At 40.4% G+C, this 27,403-nt stretch overlaps 1 protein-coding gene across 3 annotated transcripts in view; it reads right to left on the bottom strand.

Moving 5' to 3' along the window:
- Positions 1-27,143, bottom strand: part of LOC134601545 (C-type lectin domain family 10 member A-like) — a 39,654-nt gene extending 12,511 nt beyond the window's left edge. Inside the window, exons 1-6 of one of the 3 annotated variants that reach the window (XM_063446062.1) lie at positions 27,062-27,081; positions 16,744-16,801; positions 14,450-14,543; positions 11,865-11,936; positions 4,328-4,479; positions 2,925-3,031 (exon numbers count right to left, since the gene is read on the bottom strand). In XM_063446062.1, the coding sequence (XP_063302132.1) occupies positions 2,925-3,031; positions 4,328-4,479; positions 11,865-11,936; positions 14,450-14,471 (353 nt within the window). In that variant the 5' untranslated portion in view covers positions 14,472-14,543; positions 16,744-16,801; positions 27,062-27,081. Of the gene's footprint in view, positions 1-2,924; positions 3,032-4,327; positions 4,480-11,864; positions 11,937-14,449; positions 14,544-16,363; positions 16,490-16,743; positions 16,802-27,061 lie in introns of those variants that run through there. The other 2 variants (XM_063446063.1, XM_063446064.1) reach the window with 2 other exon arrangements.
- Between the last annotated feature and the right edge of the window lie 260 nt (positions 27,144-27,403).

Raw genomic sequence — 27,403 nt, 5'->3', positions numbered from 1 at the left:
TGCGGGTTATAATGACCGACTACTATGGTGCAATTTGGCACTACAACCCTACATTTTTTCCACTACCGGCCAGGTAAGCAGAATGGCAACGCCGATGGTTTGTCCTGACAGATGGAACTAAGCACATAACCCAAGTCCAGACATCCCCAAGTTGACCTAAAAAGGGTCAAACCAGAGTGTTCCACAAGGGGGAAACACTGCAACGGATCACCCTGTCCCTGAATTGTAATTACTGTTTTATTCTCTTATGTGTTCAGGGCATTTCAGTTAATTTCGCTCTATTATTATTTCATTCACCTACCAAACAAACTCCCGCACAAATAGACCACCCATATGTGGAGTGTGCCACTCATTGACTCCTGTATCCTCATCCTCACTGTTCGACATGCCATTCTGACTTTAGTAAATAACCCCATAAATTATATACAGGATGTATATGTAATAGACAATAATTTAGTGGATGTTGTGTTGTTTAGTTTATATAATGTTTTACTGATATCTAGTAGACTATTCAAATAACAACACAAATTATAGCACTCAAGTAATATCTTAAGAAAAATCAATCCTTTACTTCAATTAGTCAGGATATATATATATATATATATATATATATATATATATATATACACACACACACACATATATATATATATATATATATACATATACATATACATATATATATATATATTACAATATATATCTGTATATCTAGAATATGTTTTAGATATTCTAGATAAAAAGTCATTAGTAGTGGAGAGTATTGTTAGCCTTTATCAGCAATAGGTCTCCATATTCTATGGTCCACGGTATGGTATTTGAAGAAAAAAAAATGCTTTGTATCTGCATGACGCAGCAAATAATCGGATTAGTTAGACAAGTCAACTTTTTTTCCAAGATTTCACTCTGTAGATTTGGTACAACTGTGCCCACTGTTGCCATCTTTCTGTTCTTAGCATGTGTGCTCTTCTGCACAGCACTGTTGTAATGCATGGTTATTTTAGTTTGGACCAGTTTGGTCATTCTTCTTTTGCTTTTTTTATTAACAAGGAATTTCACCCTCAGAACATCTATCCCTTTTTACTTTTCATACCATTAGCTATAATATCTAGACACTTTTATATGTTAAAATCCCAGATGAGAATGTTTAACCCCTTAAGGACACATGACATGTCTGACACGTCATGATTCCCTTTTATTCCAGAAGTTTGGTCCTTAAGGGGTTAAAGACACTCAAACCAGCATGTCTGGCACCAGGTCACAGTCACATAATAAATATTTATTCCCCATTTTGATGTTTGGTGTGACTAATAGCTTAACCTATTGGCCATGCTTGCAGACTTTCATGCATTGGGTCGCTGCCCCGTGATTCATTGTTAAGATAGTTCTATTGATGGAGAAGTGTACCTCCTGATGTAACCAATAAGTAGAGAATATGGGGTAGCTATAAGGTAAGCGATTATAAAATAAAACATGAAGACACACAGGGTTCTTGACCAAATATCAGATTTTGTTCCAATGGACAAAATATGGTTAAAATTACCGAATTCCATATCTGACCGATTTTGTAGAATTTGTTCAAATGCATTAGAAAATCACTAATATCTGCATCCGAACCAATTTACAGCACAGGATTCGGACATTGATCTGCATGGCAGCCAAGGATAAACAGAATGCATGCGAAGGAGACACATTTGCAAATTATCATTCACTTACTTTTTGCAAGTGAATCGATAATTTGAAGAACTATTTGCCCACTGACAGCACTAGCAGACAGTGGGTAGTTAGTTAAAAATCCTTAGCGGAATAAGGTTAATTAAAAAGTAAGAAAAGAAAATGAAAGTAAGAATAAAACATCCTATAGGGTTGATAAGACTGTCGTATTACTGTAAAAGAGGTGGATTACCTTGATAATTCTCCACGGGGCATGGCTTATCTACTATATATATGAACCTAGTGACTGGGTAGCCATTTTCCATGCTTTGCAATATGCCCAAGATCTCTCTGATTGGTTGACTAGTAAGACAACCAATCCGCTCTGACAGCCAAGTCTTGAAAGAAGTGACTTTTGGTCATACTGCAAAGTTTGGAAAATGTACCCACATTTTTGGTAGCCATCATAGTGTAGTAAAGCCTATAAAAGTGCTTTGCAACACGGTTTTGATTTTTGTGATTGGACCTTTTTTAAATTTATTTAGTGGTGTTGGTTATTCTGTATTTTTATTTGATATTTTTGGGGGGCTGAAGTATTAGAAAAAATAAAACTTTGAATGGTACGTGTAATTGAACACTTTTTAGATCTATTGGCTCCCTGCTTACTATTAGGGGGTAGGTATGGACTTTAATTTTAATGGCATGTGTACAATGGCATGTCCACCACCCTATTTTACAATAAATTAGGCCTCCACCCCCACCTGCCACCCATGGGTGGACAATAAGCCCCTCCTTTTATTACTAATATTAGGACATCCACCAACCCAACATTTAGAAGATGTGCCCACACCTGCCACATAGCACATGGAGACATGTGGAGGTGTTATGTGAAGTTATTACTATTATAGTAATTTGAGGGTCTTATTGAATCCATATAATCTTTTTTCTTTATTTTAATTTTTTTCTATGTGTTTTTCTTTGGTGTCTGGTTAATTGTTATTTTAACTATTTACCTGCTGGATGCTAAATGCTGCTAGCATACAAAGAGTTCACATCTTTCTAAATACGGGCCTGGATTTGCAGCATTCGGTCTGGATTTCAGTCGTCCGAGTTAGTTAAAAAATCCATACATTTATGAATTCCACAAAAAATTTCTGGATTTTGCAGTCTGAATGGTCCAATACAACATCACATGGTTTAACCCATTCGGTATGGGGCCATTTGGACTATGGTAAATTAGTCAAAAAACAGCTGCACTTGAATCTACTTACGTTTGATTAAGGTCATATCTTGTTCCGTCAACCCATTTCCAATCACCATTTTCCTTAGAAAGACCGATCCAATATATCTCATTGCCAGTAAATTCAACTATATATTCCTTGTAGAGATGAAGAATGAAACAATCAAAGCTCATTCCATTCCCATTAATGCATACACCTACTTCCTAGCAAGTTCTATTAGAATCTGCTTCTTTACATCAACTCACAGGCACTCTATTCCCATTACTCTACTCATATCATACCACATTCTGGCTTTCTCACTTTTGTATTCTCTTTTTACTTTTATATTTATTTTTCTTCTACTTTTTTTCTCCATTTATGTATTTTTTTAAGGAAAGAGAAACATGATAGAATCATCTTTATCTTTAAGGATATTTTTCAGTTTTTTGTTTCACATAGTATTTTATTTTAAATTGCTGCATATATTTGTTGCATATTTTTTTGTATTTTATTTTACAAATTCTATTTATATAACACAGATCATGTATGCAACTTTCAATATATGTATGTGCGAAGTGAATTATTAACACCCGGTTATTTATACACTCTAAATACACAAATAGGGTTCCAGTTCAATAATTTTGAATAAGCTTTATAAATGATTTAATATTTTGGAAAAAAAAAAACTAAAAAAATTATTTATTAAAAAAATATCAAATTATTAAAATATTAAAATGTTTTCAAAATAGTACATCCATTTAAAAGTGTATCCAAAAATATGAAATCATTTGAAAAGTGTATCCACAAATTTTAAACCATGGCCTATATGTCTCCTTTCTGTTCCTTGATTTAATTTAAGATTTAACATAGGTGATTTTTGGTATGTACACAGATATATCACTCACTTTCATGGTGGCATATATAGTGTTTCACAAGATAAATATTTAATGGGCCAACAGTTATATATTTTCTTATATATTCTTTGAAAAAGGCCTGCATTGGGGAGTACTCATTAATTATAGTCCTATCAGTTTTTGTAACACCAATTAAGAACACACCCTTAATTCAGTATATGTTTGTGTAAGTATGATCACCCTCATATAATATAAATGTGAGTTATTCACTAACATGAGAATTAAAAGTAAATTAAAAGTGAATTACACATCTAATGCCAAAATATCCGAATTGTAAAAAAATATCTAAGCTTTCAGTTTGTCTGCTTTGGGCTAAAATGTAAAATTCTCATTGAATTCATTTTGAATTCTCACTTTATGGAATACCTTGTTAATGTTGGCCGTTATGTTACTTTTATATTTTATTAGTCATTAATTGAAATTGGGATCCCTGGATAAAAATACTCTTCAGTAGGATGAGAAATTAGTGCTAATGTTCTTTTCTGACAGGTAGATAGTTATGGCACTGTTATTAAATCATGTCAGTGTTTTTAAACCAACCTTTTCAGCCGCACTGTTGATTACAACCAAGTGAGAGTTTTTTGACTCACAAAATGTTTTGGAATTATTGAAAGATTTCTTATCCTTGAAGTATTTGTAACAGCTCAGGTGGGAATAAGACCAGCCTTGTTCACAGATGGGGTCCAAGGATTCTGCAACAGGTAGATATATGGTTATCCGGATATATATGGCACTGAACGGAAGTCGGTGGTAGCTTTGAACAAGGTCAGAAGATTGAGTGGCTTTAAAATGCAGCCTTGATAAGTTTCCAACCCCATCTCTGCATGAAATAGTGGTGGTGGTTGGTGGCCTGACCCTTAACTCTTATTCAAGAAAAAAATATTACACAGTTCAACTCTAAATATGTTGAAAGCTGTATTCCTTCTGTCCTTAAATCCCTCGCCCTGGGTTTAATGGACTAAATAATCCTTTAACTACTCACCTGATTCCAGCACTGAGGTCACTCGGTGCTGGATGGCTCTTCACCTCATCTGACGTCAGTGATGGGGAGACTTAATGCACATGTGTGTCGAGCACTGTGGCAGATTAGACCTTCCCCATAGGGAATTATTGACTTAATACTTTCCTATGGAAATTCTGGAGGACATCCAGCATCAATTCATGTGAAACTGCAAGAAGCCCATCTACTGGCTGTCTTAACCATGGAACATAAACATTGCTGGTGTGACCAGGTAAGGGCTCTGTGAACATTATTTACACAGGGCACCTAAAAACCTAAGGCCAGACCTGTGTATTAGAGCTTCCTTCCCCTGACACTCAATACATAACATTTGTAAACCATTTCTTTGCTTCCCTCTCCCCTTTCAGAATGCACTAGTAGTCATAAAACCCCACTGGTAATTGTGTGAATCTTCATTTTACAATATATATATATATATATATATATATATATATATATATATATATATATATATATATATATATACACAGGGAGTGCAGAATTATTAGGCAAGTTGCATTTTTGAGGATTTTATTATTGAACAACAACCATGTTCTCAATGAACCCAAAAAACTCATTAATATCAAAGCTGAATATTTTTGGAAGTAGTTTTTAGTTTGTTTTTAGTTATAGCTATTTTAGGGGGATATCTGTGTGTGCAGGTGACTATTACTGTGCATAATTATTAGGCAACTTAACAAAAAACAAATATATACCCATTTCAATTATTTATTTTTACCAGTGAAACCAATATAACATCTCAACATTCACAAATATACATTTCTGACATTCAAAAACATAACAAAAACAAATCAGTGACCAATATAGCCACCTTTCTTTGCAAGGACACTCAAAAGCCTGCCATCCATGGATTCTGTCAGTGTTTTGATCTGTTATCCATCAACATTGCGTGCAGAAGCAACCACAGCCTCCCAGACACTGTTCAGAGAGGTGTACTGTTTTCCCTCCTTGTAAATCTCACATTTGATGATGGACCACAGGTTCTCAATGGGGTTCAGATCAGGTGAACAAGGAGGCCATGTCATTAGATTTTCTTCTTTTATACCCTTTCTTGCCAGCCATGCTGTGGAGTACTTGGACGCGTGTGATGGAGCATTGTCCTGCATGAAAATCATGTTTTTCTTGAAGGATGCAGACTTCTTCCTGTACCACTGCTTGAAGAAGGTGTCTTCCAGAAACTGGCAGTAGGACTGGGAGTTGAGCTTGACTCCATCCTCAACCCGAAAAGGCCCCACAAGCTCATCTTTGATGATACCAGCCCAAACCAGTACTCCACCTCCACCTTGCTGGCGTCTGAGTCGGACTGGAGCTCTCTGCCCTTTACCAATCCAGCCACGGGCCCATCCATCTGGCCCATCAAGACTCACTCTCATTTCATCAGTCCATAAAACCTTAGAAAAATCAGTCTTGAGATATTTCTTGGCCCAGTCTTGACGTTTCAGCTTGTGTGTCTTGTTCAGTGGTGGTCGTCTTTCAGCCTTTCTTACCTTGGCCATGTCTCTGAGTATTGCACACCTTGTGATTTTGGGCACTCCAGTGATGTTGCAGCTCTGAAATATGGCCAAACTGGTGGCAAGTGGCATCTTGGCAGCTGCACGCTTGACTTTTCTCAGTTCATGGGCAGTTATTTTGCGCCTTGGTTTTTCCACACGCTTCTTGTGACCCTGTTGACTATTTTGAATGAAACGCTTGATTGTTCGATGATCACGCTTCAGAAGCTTTGCAATTTTAAGAGTGCTGCATCCCTCTGCAAGATATCTCACTATTTTTGACTTTTCTGAGCCTGTCAAGTCCTTCTTTTGACCCATTTTGCCAAAGGAAAGGACGTTGCCTAATAATTATGCACACCTGATATAGGGTGTTGATGTCATTAGACCACACCCCTTCTCATTACAGAGATGCACATCACCTAATATGCTTAATTGGTAGTAGGCTTTCGAGCCTATACAGCTTGGAGTAAGACAACATGCATAAAGAGGATGATGTGGTCAAAATACTCATTTGCCTAATAATTCTGCACTCCCTGTATATATATATATATATATATATATATATATGTATATAATAGCAAGTTTCTTTTTATACCTGTCTGGTACCTTGGAAATCCACAACAAAAAAAATGAAGGCAGCCTAGAAAAGTAAATATTAAAGAATAACCTTAATTTCATTTTCATAATATTAATATTTATTTTCCTAGGCTGCCTCTGGGTTTTTCTTTTGTATTTCTCTATTCATTAAAGGGGATTCCCCGCTGTTTTTGGCAACCTCTATCATTCCTTTCTATCTAGCTAACACTTTATTATCTGTCCGTTACCTTATCTCACAGAAACATGTGTGCCCAACATATATATTTCTCATCTGTGCTTACCTCTCAAGAAATCTTAGATTGTAACCATTTCTCATTCTTCAGAACTAGAAATCCCCATTGAAATGATTAAGCAGCAAGTAAACTGTGTATTTCAGATGTCATGTAATCAGCTGTCTGTTCCTTTTACATATACTCATATCTACACCTCCGCACAACATATGGATTTCCTTCTTCTTGCTGTGTCTCTCGTGCAGAGAGAACTTGCTGGCATTTTAGATCTGGACTGCCCGTATGGGTGGCATCAGTCTGATATGCTTTAGAGATGTTCTCTCTGTAATGGCACAAGATGAGCTTAAACCAGCTTGAGTTCTGAGCGGGGACCCACCGAAGGGCAGGCTATTTCAGCTGCTGTCCGTCCTCAGTGCAGTCTTGCGACTTGTTTTTTGGATTTCCTTCTTTACATTCTGACATAATGTTTTTTTGTTAAACTTTTCAGATGCCTGGTGTGGTGACATTCTGTCATCAAACTAATATGGTGACCAGGGGTCATGTGACCAAGCTCAGCAATGTCTTTCTTATAGGGGGATAAGCTTTACCCTTTGATATGGTAATTAGATAATTCAATACCTTTACAAGTCAGGAAAAAGAGAACCACTTTACTTTATCTCCATTCCTCCCTCTTCCCTTTTGGATGTGATACTGAACAGACATGTGAGCAGACATGAGCTAAGATGATCATGGTGAACTGTGAGTGGGATCTGATTATTATGGCGATTTATATAGCGCCAACAGATTCCGTAGCGCTTTACAATATTATTAGATTATTATTATTAAATTATTAGATTATTATAAATAGGACAATTACAAGAAAACTCACAGAAACGAAGGGTTGAAGAGGGCCCTGCTCAAATGAGCTTACAGGCTATAGGAGGTGGGGTATAAAACACATTAGGACAGGAAATGGCAATCAAATATGGTGGGAGTGGAGCAGAGCTGGAGGAGAGAGTAGAGTGCTGCCCTTTTGGAAAGAGCAAGAGACAGGTATGTGAGGTAGAGGTTAGTCTGGGAGGCCATAGGCTTTCCTAGAGAAATTAGTTTTAAGGCACTTCTTAAATGATTAAAAATAGGGGAGAGTCTGATGGCGGTAGGCAGGCTATTCCATAGGACGGGAGCCGCCCGCGAAAAGTCCTGCAAGTGCAAGTTGGGCGTACGGGTACGAGCAGCAGACAGAAGAAGGTCTCGGGCAGAGCGGAGAGACCGAGAAGGGGCATACCTAATGATCTGTGAAGAGATATAAGAGGGGCTAGATTTGATCAATGCTTTATAGGTATGGGTTAGCACTTTGAATTGACTCCTATAGGATACAGGAAGCCAATGTAAGGACTGACAGAGGGGTGAGGTGTGAGAGGACCGACTAGAGAGGAAAATCAGCCTTGCGGCAGCATTCATTGCAGACTGTAGCGGGGCAATACTGCTATTGGGAAGACCAATTAGGAGAGAGTTACAATAGTCCATGTAAGAGATTACTAGAGCATGGACAAGCTCTTTAGTAGCATCTTGTGTAAGAAAGGGGCGGATGCGGGCAGGTGGAATTGGCATGATTTGACAACAGACCAGATGTGAGACTCAAAGGTGAGGCGAGAATCAAAAGTAACACCAAGACAATGTGCTTGTAAGGATGGGCTGATATGGATACCACCAATCTGAAGGGAGAGCGAGAGAGGAGGATTAATATTAGGAGGAGGAAAGACAAGAAGTTCTGTTTTGGAAAGATTCAGTTTCAGAAAGCGGGAGGATATCCAATCAGAGATAGAAGAAAGGCAAGAGGTGACACATTGCAGGACATCAGGGGAGAGGTCTGGGGAGGAGAGATATATCTGGGTGTCATCAGTGTACAGGTGGTATTTGAATTCAAAAGAGGTAATGAGCTTGCCAAGAGAGGCAGTGTAAAGAGAAAAAAGAAGGGGACCAAGGATAGCCTTGAGGGACTCCAACTTAGACAGGATGAATGGTGGAGGTATCATTAGAAAAGGAGATGCTGAATGGGCATTGGGAGAGATAGGAGGAAAACCATGAGAGGACAGAGTAACAGAGACCGAGTGATTGAAGCGTTTGGAGAAGGACAACATGATCAACAGTGTCAAAAGCAGCGGAACGGTCAAGAAGAATTAATATGGAGGAGAGACCTATGGATTTAGCTGTGATTAGGTCATTAGTGACTTTGATAAGGGCAGTCTCAGTAGAGTAGAGGGGGCAGAAGCCGGACTGAAGAGGGTCGAGGAGAGAGTAGGAGTTGAGGAAGCAGGCCAGATGGCTGAAGACTAGTCTTTCAAGAAGCTTTGAGGAAAAAGGGAGCAGGGATATAGGACGATAGTTAGAGGGGGAGGATGGGTCAAGACCTGTTTTTTTTTTAAAGATGGGTACTACAGTAGCATGTTTCAGGACAGCAGGAACAGTGCCAGAAGAAAGGGAGCAGTTGAAGATGTGTGTTAAGGAGGGCACAAGACAAGAAAAGAGAGATCTAATAAGGTGAGACGGGACAGGATCAAGCGGGCAAGTGGTGGGGCGAGAGGAAAGGATAAGTGCAGCCACCTCTTGTTCAGTAGTAGTGGGAGAAGGTTGGAAGGGTTGGAGAGGCATGGTCCAGGGGGAGGTTGAAAAGGTGAGGGGCAAGGTGGTGGGAATTATTTCCTTATCTGTTCAATCTTGTCAGTAAAGTAGCAAGCAAGACTATCAGCTGTAAGGTTAGTTTGGGGCATGGCCACAGCAGGGCAAAGAAGAGAGTTAAAGGTATCAAAGAGACGCCTGGGATTGTGGGAGCCTGAACGAATAAGAGAAGGAAAGTATGACTGTTTGGCTGTGCTGTATGATCGCAATATGGATTTGTAGTGTAGAAAGTCTGACTCGGTGTGAGACTGCCTCCAGCAGTGTTCAGCAGAACGAGAACATCTTTGCAGGTAGCGTGTTGATTTAGTGTCCCATGGTTGGGGGCGTGTCCTCCTTGCGGTGTGTATTTGGAGAGGGGCTGCAGTGGGCAGGGCTGAGGTGAGGGTAGAGTTATATGAGGAGATAGCTAGTGAGGGACATGAGTGAGCAGGAATGGATAATAGTTGGGAATTGATATCAGCTGACAGCTGCTGGAGGTTTATAGAACTCAGATTCCTTCTAAATTGAGGGGGGTTAGGTTAAGGTTGTTGGGGGAGGGGGCTATTGAGAGCAAATGATGGGAAATTATGATCTGAGAGGGGAAATGGAGTGTTGCAGATGGTAGAGACTGTACAATCATGAGTGAAAATAAGGTCGTCATCACCCAGACCCCACCTGTGTATTGCCTGCTACATGGGTGGGGGAATTAGCCCACTGTGAAAGTCCAAGGGAGGAGGTAATAGAAAGTAGTTTTGAGGCTGCTGAGGTCAAGGGTGAGTTAATGGGAATGTTGAAGTCTCAGAATTACAGATGGAATGTTAGAGGAGAGGAAGTGAGGAAGCCAGGCGGAAAAGACGTGGGGAATGATAGATAACCGCAATGGTAGCCGAGATGGGTTTAAAAAGGTGGATTGAATGAATCTCAAATGAAGAGAAAGAGAGGGAAGGGGGTGTGGGTAGAGGTTTGAAAGAGCAGTGAGGTGAGAGAGCAGTAACCCTACGCCACCACCTTTATTTTCAGAGTTTCTTGGGTTGTGCGAAAATTGAAAACCACCAAAGGATAAAGAGGCAGGGGTAGCAGTATCAGAAGGAGAGAGCCATGTTATCTGATGACTTTATAAGGTTTAGTTGTTATTGTCAGTTAGTTAGATTGGAGTTATTGTTATTGTTTTAGTTTAATTAGATTGTGTGTCATACTTGAATGTTGTTTTTTTTGTCTCTGAATAAATGTTTGTTAAAGTAGGCAGACCAAAGTTTATATGTGTATGCGTACATATTTTATATAGTTTGATAATTCACGACACCTGGCAATCATCATATTTGACCAACTCTTGGTACTGAAAGGGTTAATATATATTCCCCTAAAATGTTTTTTCTAGTACTGGGATCTGCAAATCGTAGATCTCCTGTTGTTGTACAACTGCAAATTCTATTGTATTTGCCATTCATCTTATTGAAAAGGCTATAGTTCTTGGAGTATCACCTTGTCCCTTCATTCAGAGTTAAAACAGTTTTGAGCAGTGTAACACTGAAAGGGGGTTTCTGTCTATCCATAGTCTGGCACCTACCAGAGGCAGGAGCAGACAGGCAACTCCCAGGGCCCCTGGGAAATAAGTAATCGAAAGCCCCCCTTTGTCCCAGTGCCACACTTCCACTGGCTGAGACACACACATCCTCCCCACACATTGACTGTAATAGCCTAAATGTTAAAGTTGTCCTTATTAGACAGTGTGTTTAATTTAGATTTTCATTTTGCCTGCTCTGTTAATTGCTGATAAATCCTACAACTTCCTGTGTGTGATAAAAGTTCAATAAACGCAGCAGGGAATAAGAATATCTAAAGTAAACATAGTGTGCTGTAAGATCTAATTATAAAACAGACCTTATTTTTCTTTTTCATGGAGGCTGTGTGAATCACATGCAGGGAGGTGTGACTTGGTTTAATTTTTTTTTTTATCTAACTCCTAAGTGTCAGATAATTGAGCAGTGAGATTGCAGGGGTATGTTCTATACACCAAAACTGTTTAAGATGTAGTTGTTTATTTAGAGTGTCTTTTTAAACCCAGCACGAGTAAGCATACAGTGGTACAATAATCTACTTACTAACCAATTGCTTGAACGCCCAGCCTGATAGTCTCTCCAAGGTGGATTTCAAATTATCATGCTGCAACCTTCCTGTCAAGAGAACACACATTTATTGCGGACTTTCTCAACAATGACAATCTCCCCTATAACTATTACAGAACACGTTCACTTGCCTTCTACAAACCCCATCTCGTTCCCTCTTCAATAACTCTTCCTTATTTAATCTACATACCTTTCATCATTTACAGTCACTATAACCACACAGAGCCTCTCTCTAAATCCCCCAAACCTGTCTGTCACACTCAAAATATAATGGGAGGGAACCTACTGCCTCCCCCCGGCCCAACCCATAAGCAGCGGGTGGGGGCCCTAGTAAAAAATAGGGGGGGAGAGGACCTATTGTCCCCCTCCGGTCCCCACTCATGAGTGGCAGATGGGGCCTAGTGTCGCCCCCCCCCAGACCCCACCCATGAGCAGCGAGTTGGGGCTCTCACTTTTAATGGGGGGAGACCTACTGCCTTCCCCCTAACCCCCACCCATGTGCAGCAGGTGGGGGCCCTCACATACAATGGGGGGGACCTATTGCCTACCCCCCAGCCCTCACCCACCAATGAGTAGTGGGTGGGAGCCCTAGTAAAAAATAGGGGGGACCACTGGCTGCTCACTATTTAGTAGACATGCCCCTACTCGCGGTATAGCGAGTAGATGCAGAAGGGAGATCTTAAACTCCCTTAATTACTTAATCTTTACTTAGTATTAGTAAATTTGTCTGAAAGACCAATTTAGGTCTTTCAGCCTTTTAGTAGAAAGCTTCCTAATACCGTGGGAATTAGGCAGCTATCTACTCGCAGCACGAATAGGATCGGAGGATGTTCTCATTCTGTTAGGATGAAATTCAGTAGTTTCGCCAGCGTTCGAACACCCAATGAAGCAGCAAGAGGAAGGTGAGTATTGTGGGAAATTAAGATCTTGAGAGAGGGAGAGAAGAGGAAGCGAATGGGGAAAGGTAAGTTTGGCATGTCAGTGCTGCTTTGATTAATAATGCTGAATTAATATTAAAGTTAAATGACAACTGTCACTTCCCAAGGTTGTTAATAATATGTTTACTTATTTCCTGTATTTAACAAATATATGTTTGTGAATAGTGAAACATAACATGAAATGTAGAAATTAACACATTTTTATCCTAATACTGAGTTTCCCCATCTTAGCTCCCTGTCAATAATCATTATCTGTCCTTTGCCCCTGGTGGTCAGCATCGAGAGGCCATACAGAGAAGAGGAGAAATGAAATAATGAGGGTCATGTAAAAAGAGTGTTGCTCATTTATTTCACCTTTTATGTATTTTTTTCCATTATTAAAGGGACATTGTAGGCATGTAACTGCTTCATCTCATTGAAGTGGTGATATTGTCTGCAGTCCCCTGGTGTCATCTTTTTATTCTGTGTAAACCTATTTATGTTCTATGGCATATATATATATTTGGTTTTATACCTAGGAAACTGACCATGTTGGAAAGTTATGGTGTGGACTTAAAAAGAAAACAGCTTTTATACATAGTTTCGATTTATCCTCTTCATTCGCAATGTGTGCCCTGCCTGTGCCTTGCCTGAACTGGATTAGGATGTCATTTGTAAAATTGTCAATGTGTTATCCAAAGGTATAAATACTAGAAAAGTGACAGTTAACCTTTAAAATTACTTAAGGGAAAATTCACAGAAAGCAAGTATTATATGTGTGATTGCTGTGTGTGACTGTTTGCAAGTGTGTGACTGTAACTGTGTGTGTGGCTGTCTACATGTAACTGTGTGTTAGTTAGACTGTATGTATGGCTGTATACATGTGACTGCCCGCCTGCACCTGTGTATTCTTCATTGTCTGCTTGTAACTGTGTGTGTGTGTGTGACTGTCTGCCTGTAACTCTGTGTGTTACTGTCTGTCATTTTGTGTGTGTGACTGTCTGCCTGTAATTGTGTGAGTGCATCTATCTGCCCATAACTGTTCATGACTGCCTGTACCTGTGTGTGGCTGCCTGATCCCACCCCTGGAGTATAATAGCGGAGTGTTGTTTTAATTCTAGGGTGTAACAGCTGAAGCAGCTGTGGAATAATTGCAAAACTATATGCAATGAGCATACCCCAAACAGGAACGCAGTGGGTGGGGTAAAAGGAGGCATTGATGGGGAATATTTAATATTTTTGGAATGTGGTATGTGTATACTGTACCTGTATGTGATGTGAACAATTGGAGTTATCATGCATGTTACACTTTTACAAATTCCTGTTAATCTATGCCTGAACTAATCGATTCATTGCGTAAATCCTGGATCAATTCATTTGGCCATAGAGTAACATGAATTTGTTTAGTTCGTTGCAGGTGAGAAGGATTTTGAAGTGAATTTCCAACTTAAAACCAAAGTAGCCAAACAGCTGACTTGGAGAATATTTCCAGTTAAATCAGAAATGTAGTTCAAATTCACTTTAGTAAATAACGTGAATTGTGTTTATAAGATAAACATAGTCTAGTGCATTATTCCATGCTTTCAGCTCGAAGGTATCGAGGGCTTTAAATATTAATAAATAATTAAATCAAATCGTACTTACCTTCTTGAGAAATAAACTCCATCTGTGAGTTCACACTAAGATTCAGATTAATAAACAAAAACTAGTTTTTGGTTCATCTCTTTCAGTTTATGGTCTGCGCAAGAAATAAATAGAAGAGTCATTGTTACAGTGAGCTATCTGAGAGCCCTCGAGCCACTACTCTATCAAGTACATAAGTTCATGCTATGGTTTTTTTTCAATAATCAATGATCAGTTAACAACAGCTCTGCAAAGCTTAGATCATAATAAAAAGCTGCAAAGTTAGTTAGAGTTTTGTTAAGAACTTGGAAGATGATCTCTGGGGTACCTAATATAAAAACACAGATTTAAGATGTTTGATATGTAAACTGTGTTTGGGGACGCCTGACGTAAATTGTGCTTAGTCCTCTATGCTTCCCTTTAATTACTGCTTTCATATCAAGTAGAAGATAACATGTAGATGATGGTCTCCACTTGGATGCACCCTCTCTGTCGGCACTGACAATCTACACTCCTTGGATAATTTTTACTTTTTATTTTAAATAAAAAAAAAAATTATTTATTTAAATATATGTATAGATTTTTTTTTTTTTTACTAATTACTCTAATCGAAATGTTAAAATATATTTTAATATCATTTTATTTTATTTGTTTTTTTTTCAGGATCTCTTTCTAAACATCCAAATGCTGATATATATATATATATATATAATTTCAGAAAGGGGCTTGTTGCGGACCGTTTCAGCATAAAAGGGAATACAATCCGTTTAGGCGATAATCCCCTTTCCTAGAGACAGGCACAGCTACTGCAGAACACCAAACTCCCGATCTGGATACGAAATAACACTCCGAACTGGAACAGCTGAACAAGAAAAGCATACAATCCGCTTACACTCCTGGCAGTCAGCTTACAATCCAATTCCCCCCAAGAACGAGGCGACACTTCATTTTGAGGGTTAAACAGGAACTGAGGACTGGCTCATCCAGCCTGGCTTTTATTTCCAACTCACACATACAGGCCACACCCAGGGGGAGGCATAAAATAACCAATGACTTTAGATGTTACCTCCCACACATCCCCTCCCCTTAGTGTGACACATAATCCCATTAGGCATACAGTTTAAAATATACTTTTACACCACTTTCATAACTTTTAAACCATACATCCCATCCACATAAAAACCACATATTCAGACTCAGCATACTTTAAACATAAACACTCTCAAAAATCATACCAATCCCTTCAGTAAATAAAAAGTTACACGGAAGTCCTTTTATGACCAACCGCAAGCACCTTTTCTTGCCCAAAATAGTTCCATGGATTTGGGCTGTGCGGTCGGTCCCTTCCTGGTATAAAAACGACTAAGTCCCGTTCGAAGTGTGTTCGGTACTTCGACTTTAGCCGAAGTGTCGAAGTGTAGTCGATGATACGGGTCGGCGGTGTTCGAGTTAAAATGGCCGCCGCCACGTGGTCCTTTGCCCGATGCCGGTCACTTCGACAACTTCGGTATCTTCGGCACTTCGGCTGTATCCGAAGTGCCCTCTAGTAAGTGCCAATCCTTCTCCCATAGTCATTAAAGGAGCGAACACTGTTCTTAAAGGGCCCAATCTCCCAGGACCATAATCGCTGGGCAGGAGGCTAACAACCAGGCCTCTCCAGTTCAGTGGCGAAGCTGGTTTCGCCACAGGGCTTAAAAGAGTAATTTTTCTTGTTAAAAAAACCAAAACAAAACATGGTGGATATGGAGACCCAAGATGAACTTGGTCTAGTGCAGGTGGTACAATAGTTACTTTAAATGGATGCTCTGCTGTTGGTTTTGACTTTTCGCATTGACCAGTTTAGAATCAATAACCAATCAATAACCAGTCGCATTGACCAGTTTAGAATCAATAACTCTATGTTTCTTCATAAGATCATTAATATACAGTTCTTACATGGGACAAGTGCAGTTATCATGGCAGTCATGATGAGAAGTCCAACACATAGGGCAACCAGTCCATAAAGTACACGAAAACATTGTTGTGGACTCTGTGCTTGTAATGGCTTTTTTTTCCTGAAATCTGAGCGAGATATACAGTAAATATTTCTTTATATAGAAAATATTATTCATTATTTCTGAGATAACATCTATTTAGCTTTAGGTTGCTTCCATAACAATTTAGCATTCCATCCTTCTCCTCTGTATATGAGTCTTAACTTCCCATAACAGCTATGATTACACTTTTCTAGAGACATTACCCTCTGTCTCCCATAATCTCCATTATGACTGACTTTAGGTGTATTACTATTGTTATGTTTCTGTATTATTTTTTACCTGTTACGGTGTTTAAATGTAGGCTCTTCGCATTCTGGTATTCATTCTCTGACATTTCCTAGGGGAGGGAGGTACAATATAAACACCACGTACTCCATAAGAATGGCCTCAGATACAAATCATACACATATTCAACCATTTTCTTTATTTATTTAGGAGTAGCTTACTAGCAGTCAGTGTCCTTAAAGCGGGTGTCAGGCCTTCAGCATGTGCTCTGCCAACCTCAGCAAGTGTACTTTGCCACTCATATCTGGTGTCTCTATAGCGTGCTTTTACAAAGAAAAAAAGTTTTTCAGTGTAAGCTCATAGCAGTCAGTGTCCTTAAAGCGGGTGTCAGGCCTTCAGCGTGTGCTCTGCCAACCTCAGCAAGTGTACTTTGCCACTCATATCTGGTGTCTCTATAGCGTGCCTTTACAAAGAAAAAAAGTTTTTCACTGTTATAGATTGAATAGCAGTTAGTTGTCTTCAAGCGGGTGTCAGGCCTACAGCGTGTACTCTGCAGACCTCACCAGTGCACATTGCCACTCATATCTGGTGTCACAATAGCGTGCATTTAAAACCCAAAAACCTTTTTCACTGTTATAGATTGAATAGCAGTTAGTTGTCTTCAAGCGGGTGTCAGGCCTACAGCGTGTACTCTGCAGACCTCTGCCAGTGCACATTGCCACTCATATCTTCTGTCACAATAGCGTGCATTTAAAACCAAAAAACTTTTTTCACTGTTATAGATTGAATAGCAGTTAGTTGTCTGCAAGCTTCAGAAACTCACCCCCTTGCCCGGTGTCTGACACCTGGCTTGTCTGAACTATTAGCCCGCCAGCTTTTACCATACAAGCTGGTGGAGTCTGAGGCGTTACCCGGCCAAAATTTCTTTGCACAAAAGGCAATCCCCAACCTGTACTCGACTGTGCAAAAGGAAGTAATGGCATGTCTGGCACACAGTGTTGGGGCAAGGGTCCATCTGACCACTGATACCTTGTCTGCAAAGCATGGTCTGGGCAGGTATATCACCTACACTGCGCATTGGGTAAACCTGCTGACGGCTGCCAAGCATGGAATGCGTGGCTCTGCAGAGTAGTTGGTGACACCGCCATGACTTGCAGGCAGGCCTGCTGTCACCTCCTCTACTCCTCCTACTCCATCCTCTTTCATAACCTCCTCGGCTGCTGCTGCGTCTTGCTCCACATCAACGGCACCCCCACAGCTCTCCAGGTACTATTCCACATCCCTATTCTGCTCTGTGTCAGTTTGTATCAGGGATCCTTAGGATAGGTGTCAATCCATACCTGCCAAGTGACCCTATGTAGGGGGAACAGTCTCTATTCTACTCTTTGTCAGTGTGTATCAGGGATCCTTAGGATAGGTATCAATCCATATCTGCCAAGTAACCCTATGTAGGGGTAACAGTCTATATTCTGCTCTGTGTCAGTGTGTATCATGGTCTCTGAGGACAGGTGTCAATCCATAACTGCCAAGTGACCTTATGTAGGGGTAACAGTCCCTATTCTGCCCTGTGTCAGTGTGTATCATGGTCTCTGAGGACAGGTGTCAATCCATACCTGAAAAGTGACCCTATGTAGGGGGAACAGTCCCTATTCTGCTCTGTGTCAGTGTGTATCAGGGGCTTTGAGGACAGGTGTCAATCCATATCTGCCAAGTGACCCTATGTAGGGGGAACAGTCTCTATTCTGCTCTGTGTCAGTGTGTATCATGGTCTCTGAGGACAGGTGTCCCATACCTGCCAAGTGACCCTATGTAGGGGGAACAGTCTCTATTCTGCTCTGTGTCAGTGTGTATCATGGTCTCTGAGGACAGGTGTATATCCATACCTGCCAAGTGACCCTATGTACGGGGAACAGTCCCTATTCTGCTCTGTGTCAGTGTGTATCAGGGGCTTTGAGGACAGGTGTCAATCCATATCTGCCAAGTAACCCTATGTAGGGGTAACAGTCTATATTCTGCTCTGTGTCAGTGTGTATCATGGTCTCTGTGGACAGTTGTCCCATACCTGCCAAGTGACCCTATATAGGGGGAACAGTCTCTATTCTGCTCTGTGTCAGTGTGTGTCATGGTCTCTGAGGACAGGTGTCAATCCATACCTGCCAAGTAACCCTATGTGTCAGGGTGGTGACATGGTAGTGAAGTCAGATATTGGTACCTCTAAAAAATAGACTAGGTTTTTTTCAGAACCCAAGAAGGGCACCTTTCCTTGTCTTAACTGTTCACATTGTAACAGTGTCATTAAGGGGGAATATTTTGTTCATCCTAGATCAGGTAAAAAATTTTTTGTTAAAGACTATTATACATGCAACTCGGACTTTGTCGTGTATGCTCTAAAGTGTCCCTGTGGGCTCCTTTATGTGGGGGAGACCATCAGGCCAGTGAAAGAGCGGATAGGGGAGCACAAAAGGAGCATCAGGGCGGCATTATTACACAATAAAGTGGAAGCTCCGGTACCCAGACATTTTAAAATACCGTATATACTCGAGTATAAGCCGACCCGAATATAAGACGAGGCCCCTAATTTTACCCAAAAAAACTGGGAAAAATTATTGACTCGAGTATAAGACTAGGGTGGGAAACGCAGCCGCTACTGGTAAATTTCTAAATAAAATTAGATCCTAAAAAAATTATATTAATTGAATATTTATTTACAGTGTGTGTGTATGAGTGCAGCATGTGTGTATGAGTGCAGCATGTGTGTATGAGTGCAGCATGTGTGTATGAGTGCAGCATGTGTGTATGAGTGCAGCATGTGTGTATGAGTGCAGCATGTGTGTATGAGTGCAGCATGTGTGTATGAGTGCAGCATGTGTGTATGAGTGCAGCATGTGTGTATGAGTGCAGCATGTGTGTATGAGTGCAGCATGTGTGTATGAGTGCAGCATGTGTGTATGAGTGCAGCATGTGTGTATGAGTGCAGCATGTGTGTATGAGTGCAGCATGTGTGTATATGAGTGCACCGTGTGTATATGAGTGCAGTGTGTGTGCAGTGTGTGTATGAATGCAGCGTGTGTGTGTATGAATGCAGCGTGTGTGTGTATGAATGCAGTGTGTGTGTGTATGAATGCAGTGTGTGTGTGTATGAATGCAGTGTGTGTGTGTATGAATGCAGTGTGTGTGTGTGTGTATGAATGCAGTGTGTGTGTATGTGTGCAGTGTGTGTATGAGTATGTGTGCAGTGTGTGTGTGTGTGTGTGTGTGTGTGTGTGTTGCAGAGCCTTTGTGGGGGTGGGCAATTTTATTATTATTATTTTTAATTATTTTAATATTTTATTTTATTATTTTTTATTTTATTTTATTATTATTTTTTATTATTTTAATATTTTTTTATGGTTATTTTTTATTTTATTTGTAATATTTTTTTTTTTTACTTATTAATATTCTATTATTTCGATTTTTTTTTTTCGTCCCCCCTCCCTGCTTGATACATGGCAGGGAGGGGGGCTCTCCTTCCCTGGTGGTCCAGCATTGGCAGTTCAGTGGGGGGGGCTGTGGGGGCTGCAGAGAGCGTTACTTACCTCTCCTGCAGCTCCTGTCAGCTCTCTCCTCCTCCGCGCCGTCCGTTCAGCACCTCAGTCAGCTCCCACTGTAAGTCTCGTGAGAGCCGCGGCTCTCGCGAGACTTACAGTGGGAGCTGACAGAAGAGCTGACCGGACGGCGCGGAGGAGAAGAGAGCTGACAGGAGCTGCAGGAGAGGTAAGTAACGCTCTCTGCAGCCCCCACAGCCCCAGTCTGTATTATGTCAATGCAAATTGCCATAATACAGACTATTGACTCGAGTATAAGCCGAGTTGGGGTTTTTCAGCACAAAAAATGTGCTGAAAAACTCGGCTTATACTCGAGTATATACGGTACATGGCCACAACGTGAACCAATTGAGGTTCCAAATCCTAGACAGAATCCCACCCCTACGAAGGGGGGGAGACAGACAGAAGCTCTTACTCCAGAGAGAGACCAAATGGATCAGTATCTTGGAGACTCTGTCATCGCTAGGACTCAATGAGGATTATGACCTTAAACATTTCTTATAAAATATTTATATTCCGATATCCTCACTATTGTCTGATCTGGGATTTTGTGCTCCGTACAGAGGCTCCCCTTGACTAATTTTGGTCCGTGGCTCTCTCCTGCCAACAATTTGACTCTTAAGGGTCCGCTACCTGTCGCTATTACAGGGTCCCCCACAGACAGGGTCTAGGGACACAATGGGGTCATAGTAGACAGGTCGATTGCATTGTACTAGTTACCTGTTCCTAATAAACCTGTTTAAATAAACTTTTTCTTCCCCCTCCCTTTCATTGTCTATTAAATACATTTTTTGTATATTTTTTAAAAAATTTTTTGCAGTTTTAACCAAATCTCTATTGGAGAATATAATAGTTGTTCTTTCTTTTTCATACAGCTGGTTACCCAACTAGCTTTCTCACAACAAGATTTCGCTTTTCCCTCTTGATCTCCTGTTACAGGTGAGCATTAACATAACGACACAATATACTATTCTGTGTTTTAAGTGTATGCAAGCCTGTCTATAAGATATGCATCCATTGATGCAGTACCTATGCATTATCATTGGTGTACATATTAATCCATTGTTTATATAAAATTTATATCCTTATTCTCATTGGGGTTTATATATAGATCCCTACTGCACGGTCCGATTCACATTTGTATCTGTAAATGCATTGTGGTAACACAAACAACCTGTATTTTCGCAAGCTTAAGAATTCTATCAGAATGCTCGTTTTCAATAAAGTTGTGTGAAATACGCATGACTCAATGACGCACGTATGCGTCGGAATGCGGAAGTAGGACCGTGGACTTAATGCGGCAGGGTTTGCCGCCTAATCTGAGGATATTTAAACCCTGATGTTTTCCTTTTGACAGCACGGACACTGGGGCCACCGAAGGGACGCATATGTCCCGAGCGCGCAGCCCATTCACAAGGAAAGCTCACAAGGAAAGCCCTTCTATCAACTACAGTCCATCTCCAAAGGAGCCTTATACTGCCGATTGACTTCATTGACTACAAACAGATCTGACCAACCACCAGCAGATACAGAGTGGTGATCACTCTTTCTACCATCAGGAAATCGTTTTATTCATCCCCTCCATCCAGACCATCTCTCACAGACTACAGCACCTTCCTACAGGATACAGCATAAAGAAACAGACGACATTGGTGAGATCTACCCACAGATAGTGGGCAAACATATAGTGCACTATATACTGGACTGCCACTTATTAGGACTTATATTTGATAATTTTTTCATCTCTTTCATTTTTTGCAGTTCTCATTTTTTCATTATTTTTCCATTTTTTCATTTTTGCAGTTTTTTCATTTTTATTCTTTTCTTTTTTGCCTTTTCTTCATTTTTCTCTTTATCTTTTTTGACTTTTTTTCTTTCCAATTTTTTCTATTTTTTTCACTTTTTTGAACTATTCATTACACATAGGAAGATACTGTGTCTAGATAGATATTTGTACATAGTTTGTGTATATAAGATGAATTATGTGCCAATCTGATGAAATACCATTATCTTTATGAATTATACTTATATGCTTTACAATAAATACTATGAAATTAAGCATAGGTTTAACATTTATTTATGCTATTGATTGAGTGCGGTATTCATATTTGTTTATTATATTCTGCTCTGTGTCAGTGTGTATCATGGTCTCTGAGGACAGGTGTCAATCCATACCTGCCAAGTGACCCTATGTAGGGGGAACAGTCCCTATTCTGCTCTGTGTCAGTGTGTATCATGGTCTCTGAGGACAGGTGTCAATCCATACCTGCCAAGTGACCATATGTAGGGGGAACAGTCCCTATTCTGCTCTGTGTCAGTGTGTATCAGGGGCTTTGAGGACAGGTGTCATTCCATATCTGCCAAGTGACCCTATGTAGGGTTAACAGTCTCTTTTCTGCTCTGTGTCAGTGTGTATCATGGTCTCTGTGGACAGTTGTCCCATACCTGCCAAGTGACCCTATATAGGGGGAACAGTCTCTATTCTGCTCTGTGTCAGTGTGTGTCATGGTCTCTGAGGACAGGTGTCAATCCATACCTGCCAAGTAACCCTATGTGTCAGGGTGGTAGTCCGGTGCCCGGAACCCAGACACAGTGTCCAGGTGGCGGTGCATGGACCGGGACCCAATATGCCTGATGTTAAGTGGGAGTCTTCAGCATGGAGGTGGATTAGCAGGGTCTGGTGCAGGGTAACCGCACGCCCCCTGGTGTTGAGCACCAGCGTTTGTGCAGCCACAACCAGAACCCTGATTCAGCTTCTGCGGATCCAAGGAACTAGGAGCTAGGAAATAAGCAGACCTCACAGGAGCTGAATAGGGAGGCTCTGCAGCAAGGGTGTATCCAGTACTAGAAACAAGACAAAGCTAGAACAGGCACCAAACATGAAAACAAGACATAACTAGTAGAACCCAGAACCAGAGAAGGATAGGAAGCTAAACCCAGAACATGACACAATACATAAGGGAACATTAACTAAACATGGGCATGACTGGACAGGACTGAACATGGACAGGTATATACAAACTAAGACACAAGATAACAGGCAAAACAAGAGGAGAAATAACTAAGTACTACATATGGAAATCATGGGGGTTTAGTCACACTATATGATCATACATTGCATAAGCCTGCCAACAACGCCAATGTACCCCATATCTGGCAGGTCCTACACTGCCTAATGTATGCTAAAACAACCACAGATTAAGAACACATATATAGCACTTACCTGCAAGAAAGGACAGAAGCTTTGAGCCGCTGCCTGCAGGAACTCTAACACATAATGAAAGCTGGAAACATAAGGGTGTGGCAAATAAAACAAACATTTAAAGGAAACCTGGAGACTGGGAAATCCAGGGATGAACTATAGGAATGAACCCAGAAATCCCAGCATAAAGAAAACCAGACACAGAATAGAAAACCAAAAACCAAGAAATATTAAACAAGAATAGCAAAAGGAGTACTGGATACCAGAAGCCATTACCAGAATGATCCGCAGCCAGGAACGGAACGTGACACTATGTAGGGGTAACAGTCTATATTCTGCTCTGTGTCAGTGTGTATCATGGTCTCTGAGGACAGGTGTCAATCCATACCTGCCAAGTGACCCTATGTGGGGGGAACAGTCCCTATTCTGCTCTGTGTCAGTGTGTATCAGGGGCTTTGAGGATAGGTGTCAATCCATATCTGCCAAGTGACCCTATGTAGGGGGAACAGTCTCTATTCTGCTCTTTGTCAGTGTGTATCAGGGATCCTTAGGATAGGTGTCAATCCATATCTGCCAAGTGACCCTATGTAGGGGGAACAGTCTCTATTCTGCTCTGTGTCAGTGTGTATATTGGTCTCTGAGGACAGGTGTCAATCCACATCTGCCAAGTGACCCTATGTAGGGGGAACAGTCCCTATTCTGCTCTGTGTGAGGAGGAGGAACGGGAAATGAGTAGCTCGGCATCCAACCTTGTGCAAATGGGGTCTTTCATGCTGTCGTGCCTGTTGAGGGACCCTAGTATAAAAAGGCTGAAGGAGAATGACCTGTGCTGGGTGTCCACGCTACTAGACCCCCGGTATAAGCAGATAGTGGCGGAAATGTTACCGAATTACAAGTCGGAAAGGATGCAGCATTTGCAAAAAAAATGAAAAAGTATGCTTTACACAGCATATAAGGGTGATGTCGCAGCACAACGGGAATCTAACAGGGGAAGAGGTGAAAGTCATCCTCCTCCTCCCACGACCCTATGTAGTGGGAACAGTCTCTATTCTGCTCTGTGTCAGTGTGTATCATGGTCTCTGAGGACAGGTGTCAATCCATTCCTGCCAAGTGACCCTATGTAGGGGGAACAGTCCCTATTCTGCTCTGTGTCAGTGTGTATCAGGGTCTCTGAGGACAGGTGTCAATCCATATGTCAAGGTGTCAATCCATATGTCAAGGTGTCAATATGTCATATGTCAGGTGTCAATCCATATCCATTGTGATTTAGGAATGTTAGGTGATTTATGCCCTTTATGTATTAAAACCAGACTCTGCATCAACTGTGTAATTTTCCATGGGAGTTTTGCCATGGATCCCCCTCCGGCATGCCACAGTCCAGGTGTTAGTCCTCTTGTAACAACTTTTCCATCACTTTTGTGGCCAGAAACAGTCCCTGTGGGTTTTAAAATTCGCCTGCTCATTGAAGTCAAAGGCGGTTCGCCCGGTTCGCCCGGTTCGCCCGGTTCGCTGGTTCGCGGACGTTTGCGGAAGTTCCCGTTCGCGAACCGAAAATTTGGTGTTCGCGACATCACTACCAGTCAACTATGTCCTCAGAACTTTTCAAGTTCAGGGTACGTGGCCTCTGAAAACTGGGCATTATTCTAGGGCAAAAGGGAATCACAGCACCATGACCATGATGTCCCCTGCGGGGTGGCCTGCCTCTGCCTGTCATTTTTTTTTGGATTAGTGGTACTATGCGTGCAAGCTACTGTGCAACCAGATATGAGTGGCACTGTGCAGTGGCAGAGGTTGGCAGAGTACACACTGTAGGCCTGACACACCTGCTTGAAGACAACTAACTGCTATTCAATCTATAACAGTGAAAAAAAAAATGTTTTTAAATCAACGCTATTGTGACACCAGATATGAGTGGCAATCTGCACTTGCAGAGGTTGACAGAGTACACACTGAAGGCCTGACACCCGCTTTAAGGACACTGACTGCTATTAGCTTACAGTGAAAAACGTTTTTCCTTTCTAAAGGCACGCTATAGTGACACCAGATATGAGTGGCAAAGTACACTGGCAGAGGTTGCCAAAGTACACGCTGAAGGCCTGACACCCAATACTCATTAGTATATTTTTTTATTTTGCAACTCCATTATTCTTGTACTAAAATATTTTACAGTCTGCCTGTATGTCAGTAATTATTCTGTTCACTATTTGTTTGCCAGTGTGACCATGTCAGTCATTATTTTGCAAGTCTTACTCTGTCAGAATGGTTAACAGAAACATACTGATGGTCTCTTTGGCTAGCTTTCTGTCTATGATTATTGATTCTCTATGGCCATCCATGTCTATCAGTCTGTCTGCCACAGCATTTGTCTATCAGTCTCTCTGACAGCAACAGACAGACCAAATTTAAAACAAACATACTGTATTTTTTTTGACAAGGTTAAATACAAAATATGTGTGTGTTTATTACAATCTGTTAATGATGTATATGTTGATTGTAACTAGCACTTCATAGAGTAATAAGTGGATATAGCAACTCTGGCACCTAGTTTCGCAAATGTAACTTTTTTGTACTTGTTAATATCTTTCATGTTTCTTAGGAAAGTGTTCAAATTGTGCAAGGGATACTATGAAAATAGTTTTTTTTATGTTAATAGACAGACAGACAGGCAGACATATGTATATATGTTCATATTTATATACTGGCTAGCAGTGGATACACGTATATATGTTTCATACTTACTTTTTTCTATATTTTGATACTTTGTGCTTGTGTGTTAGTTTTGTTATCTATTTAACTTGTCCTGTAGAGAGTCTGGAACATGCTATGTTTAGTACGTGTTAAACAGAGTATGGACTCAGTATGAAGATAGCAGTGCAGCACGAACTTTGCAAACCACCGAGTTTAGCATTGTAGCAGCTGGTTGTAATATTACATATCAGTCTCTCTTTGGCTAATACAGTCTTTGCTTGTCTGTTTTTCTGGCTGTCAAAGTCTGTGTTTGTCAGTTTCCATGGCTGTCAGTCTTTCTAATTGTCACATTCCTTGTCTGCAAATTAGCAAAATGTAGTACATTATGATTAAAAAGGAATAGTTAAACATAATCAGGCACTTAATACATATTAGATATGTGATAGGAATGTGCACTGGTGAAAAAAAAAATCACATTTCAAATCATCACAAATTCGTAAAATATGAATTCTGAAAAAAACGAATTTTGTCTCAAAGTTTAATTAATCTCTGAAATTTGTAAATGAGAAAAGAGCTTTTCTTTATTTTGATTCTTTACCTGTTTAGTAAAAAAACTTCCAACGTGGTATCCTTACGTAGAATTGCCATAGTTAAGGACTTACCTACTATCTACTAAGGAGCTGAAAGAGAAAACTTTGGAAAATGACTCTTCACTTTGCTCATTCGCTTATTAGTAGATAGAACCATAATTTGGTATCCTTATCATTTATCCAGCCAGGGATATAACCTGTGTCTCTAATGCTCAGTCTCTAAAGCATAGTGGATAACATTGTCCAACGATTAAAAAAATCTGAAATACTATCTACATCAGACAAGCATAACATAGAAAGAAACTCACCAAGTCCATGATTAATGATCACCAACTAGGCTTCGAGAAATGAAGTCGAAAGAAACAAAAACAAAGCTTGGATAGCAGAGACCTATTTCCTGTCTCAATATTAACATTACGTTTAAATATATGTAAGAGAAATACTTCCTTTTTGTAAATGTGCCAGGAAGAGATAGTGAAATCATTTTTGGAGAGGGGGCATTAACCTTAAGTAAAGGCATCTTTTTTATTATTCATATTATACATTATTATATTATTATACATTGTTGCAAAATTATTTTCATTGATGACTCACTTAATTTAGAGTATAAATTTTAAGATATCCAATGCTGTCAGCTTGCTATTCTCTTC

The sequence above is a fragment of the Pelobates fuscus genome, chromosome 3, assembly GCF_036172605.1.
Source record: "Pelobates fuscus isolate aPelFus1 chromosome 3, aPelFus1.pri, whole genome shotgun sequence".
Classification (NCBI taxonomy): Eukaryota; Metazoa; Chordata; class Amphibia; order Anura; family Pelobatidae; genus Pelobates; species Pelobates fuscus.
Note: the sequence above shows the minus strand (reverse complement) of the source record. Positions and strands in the feature narration are given on the sequence as shown.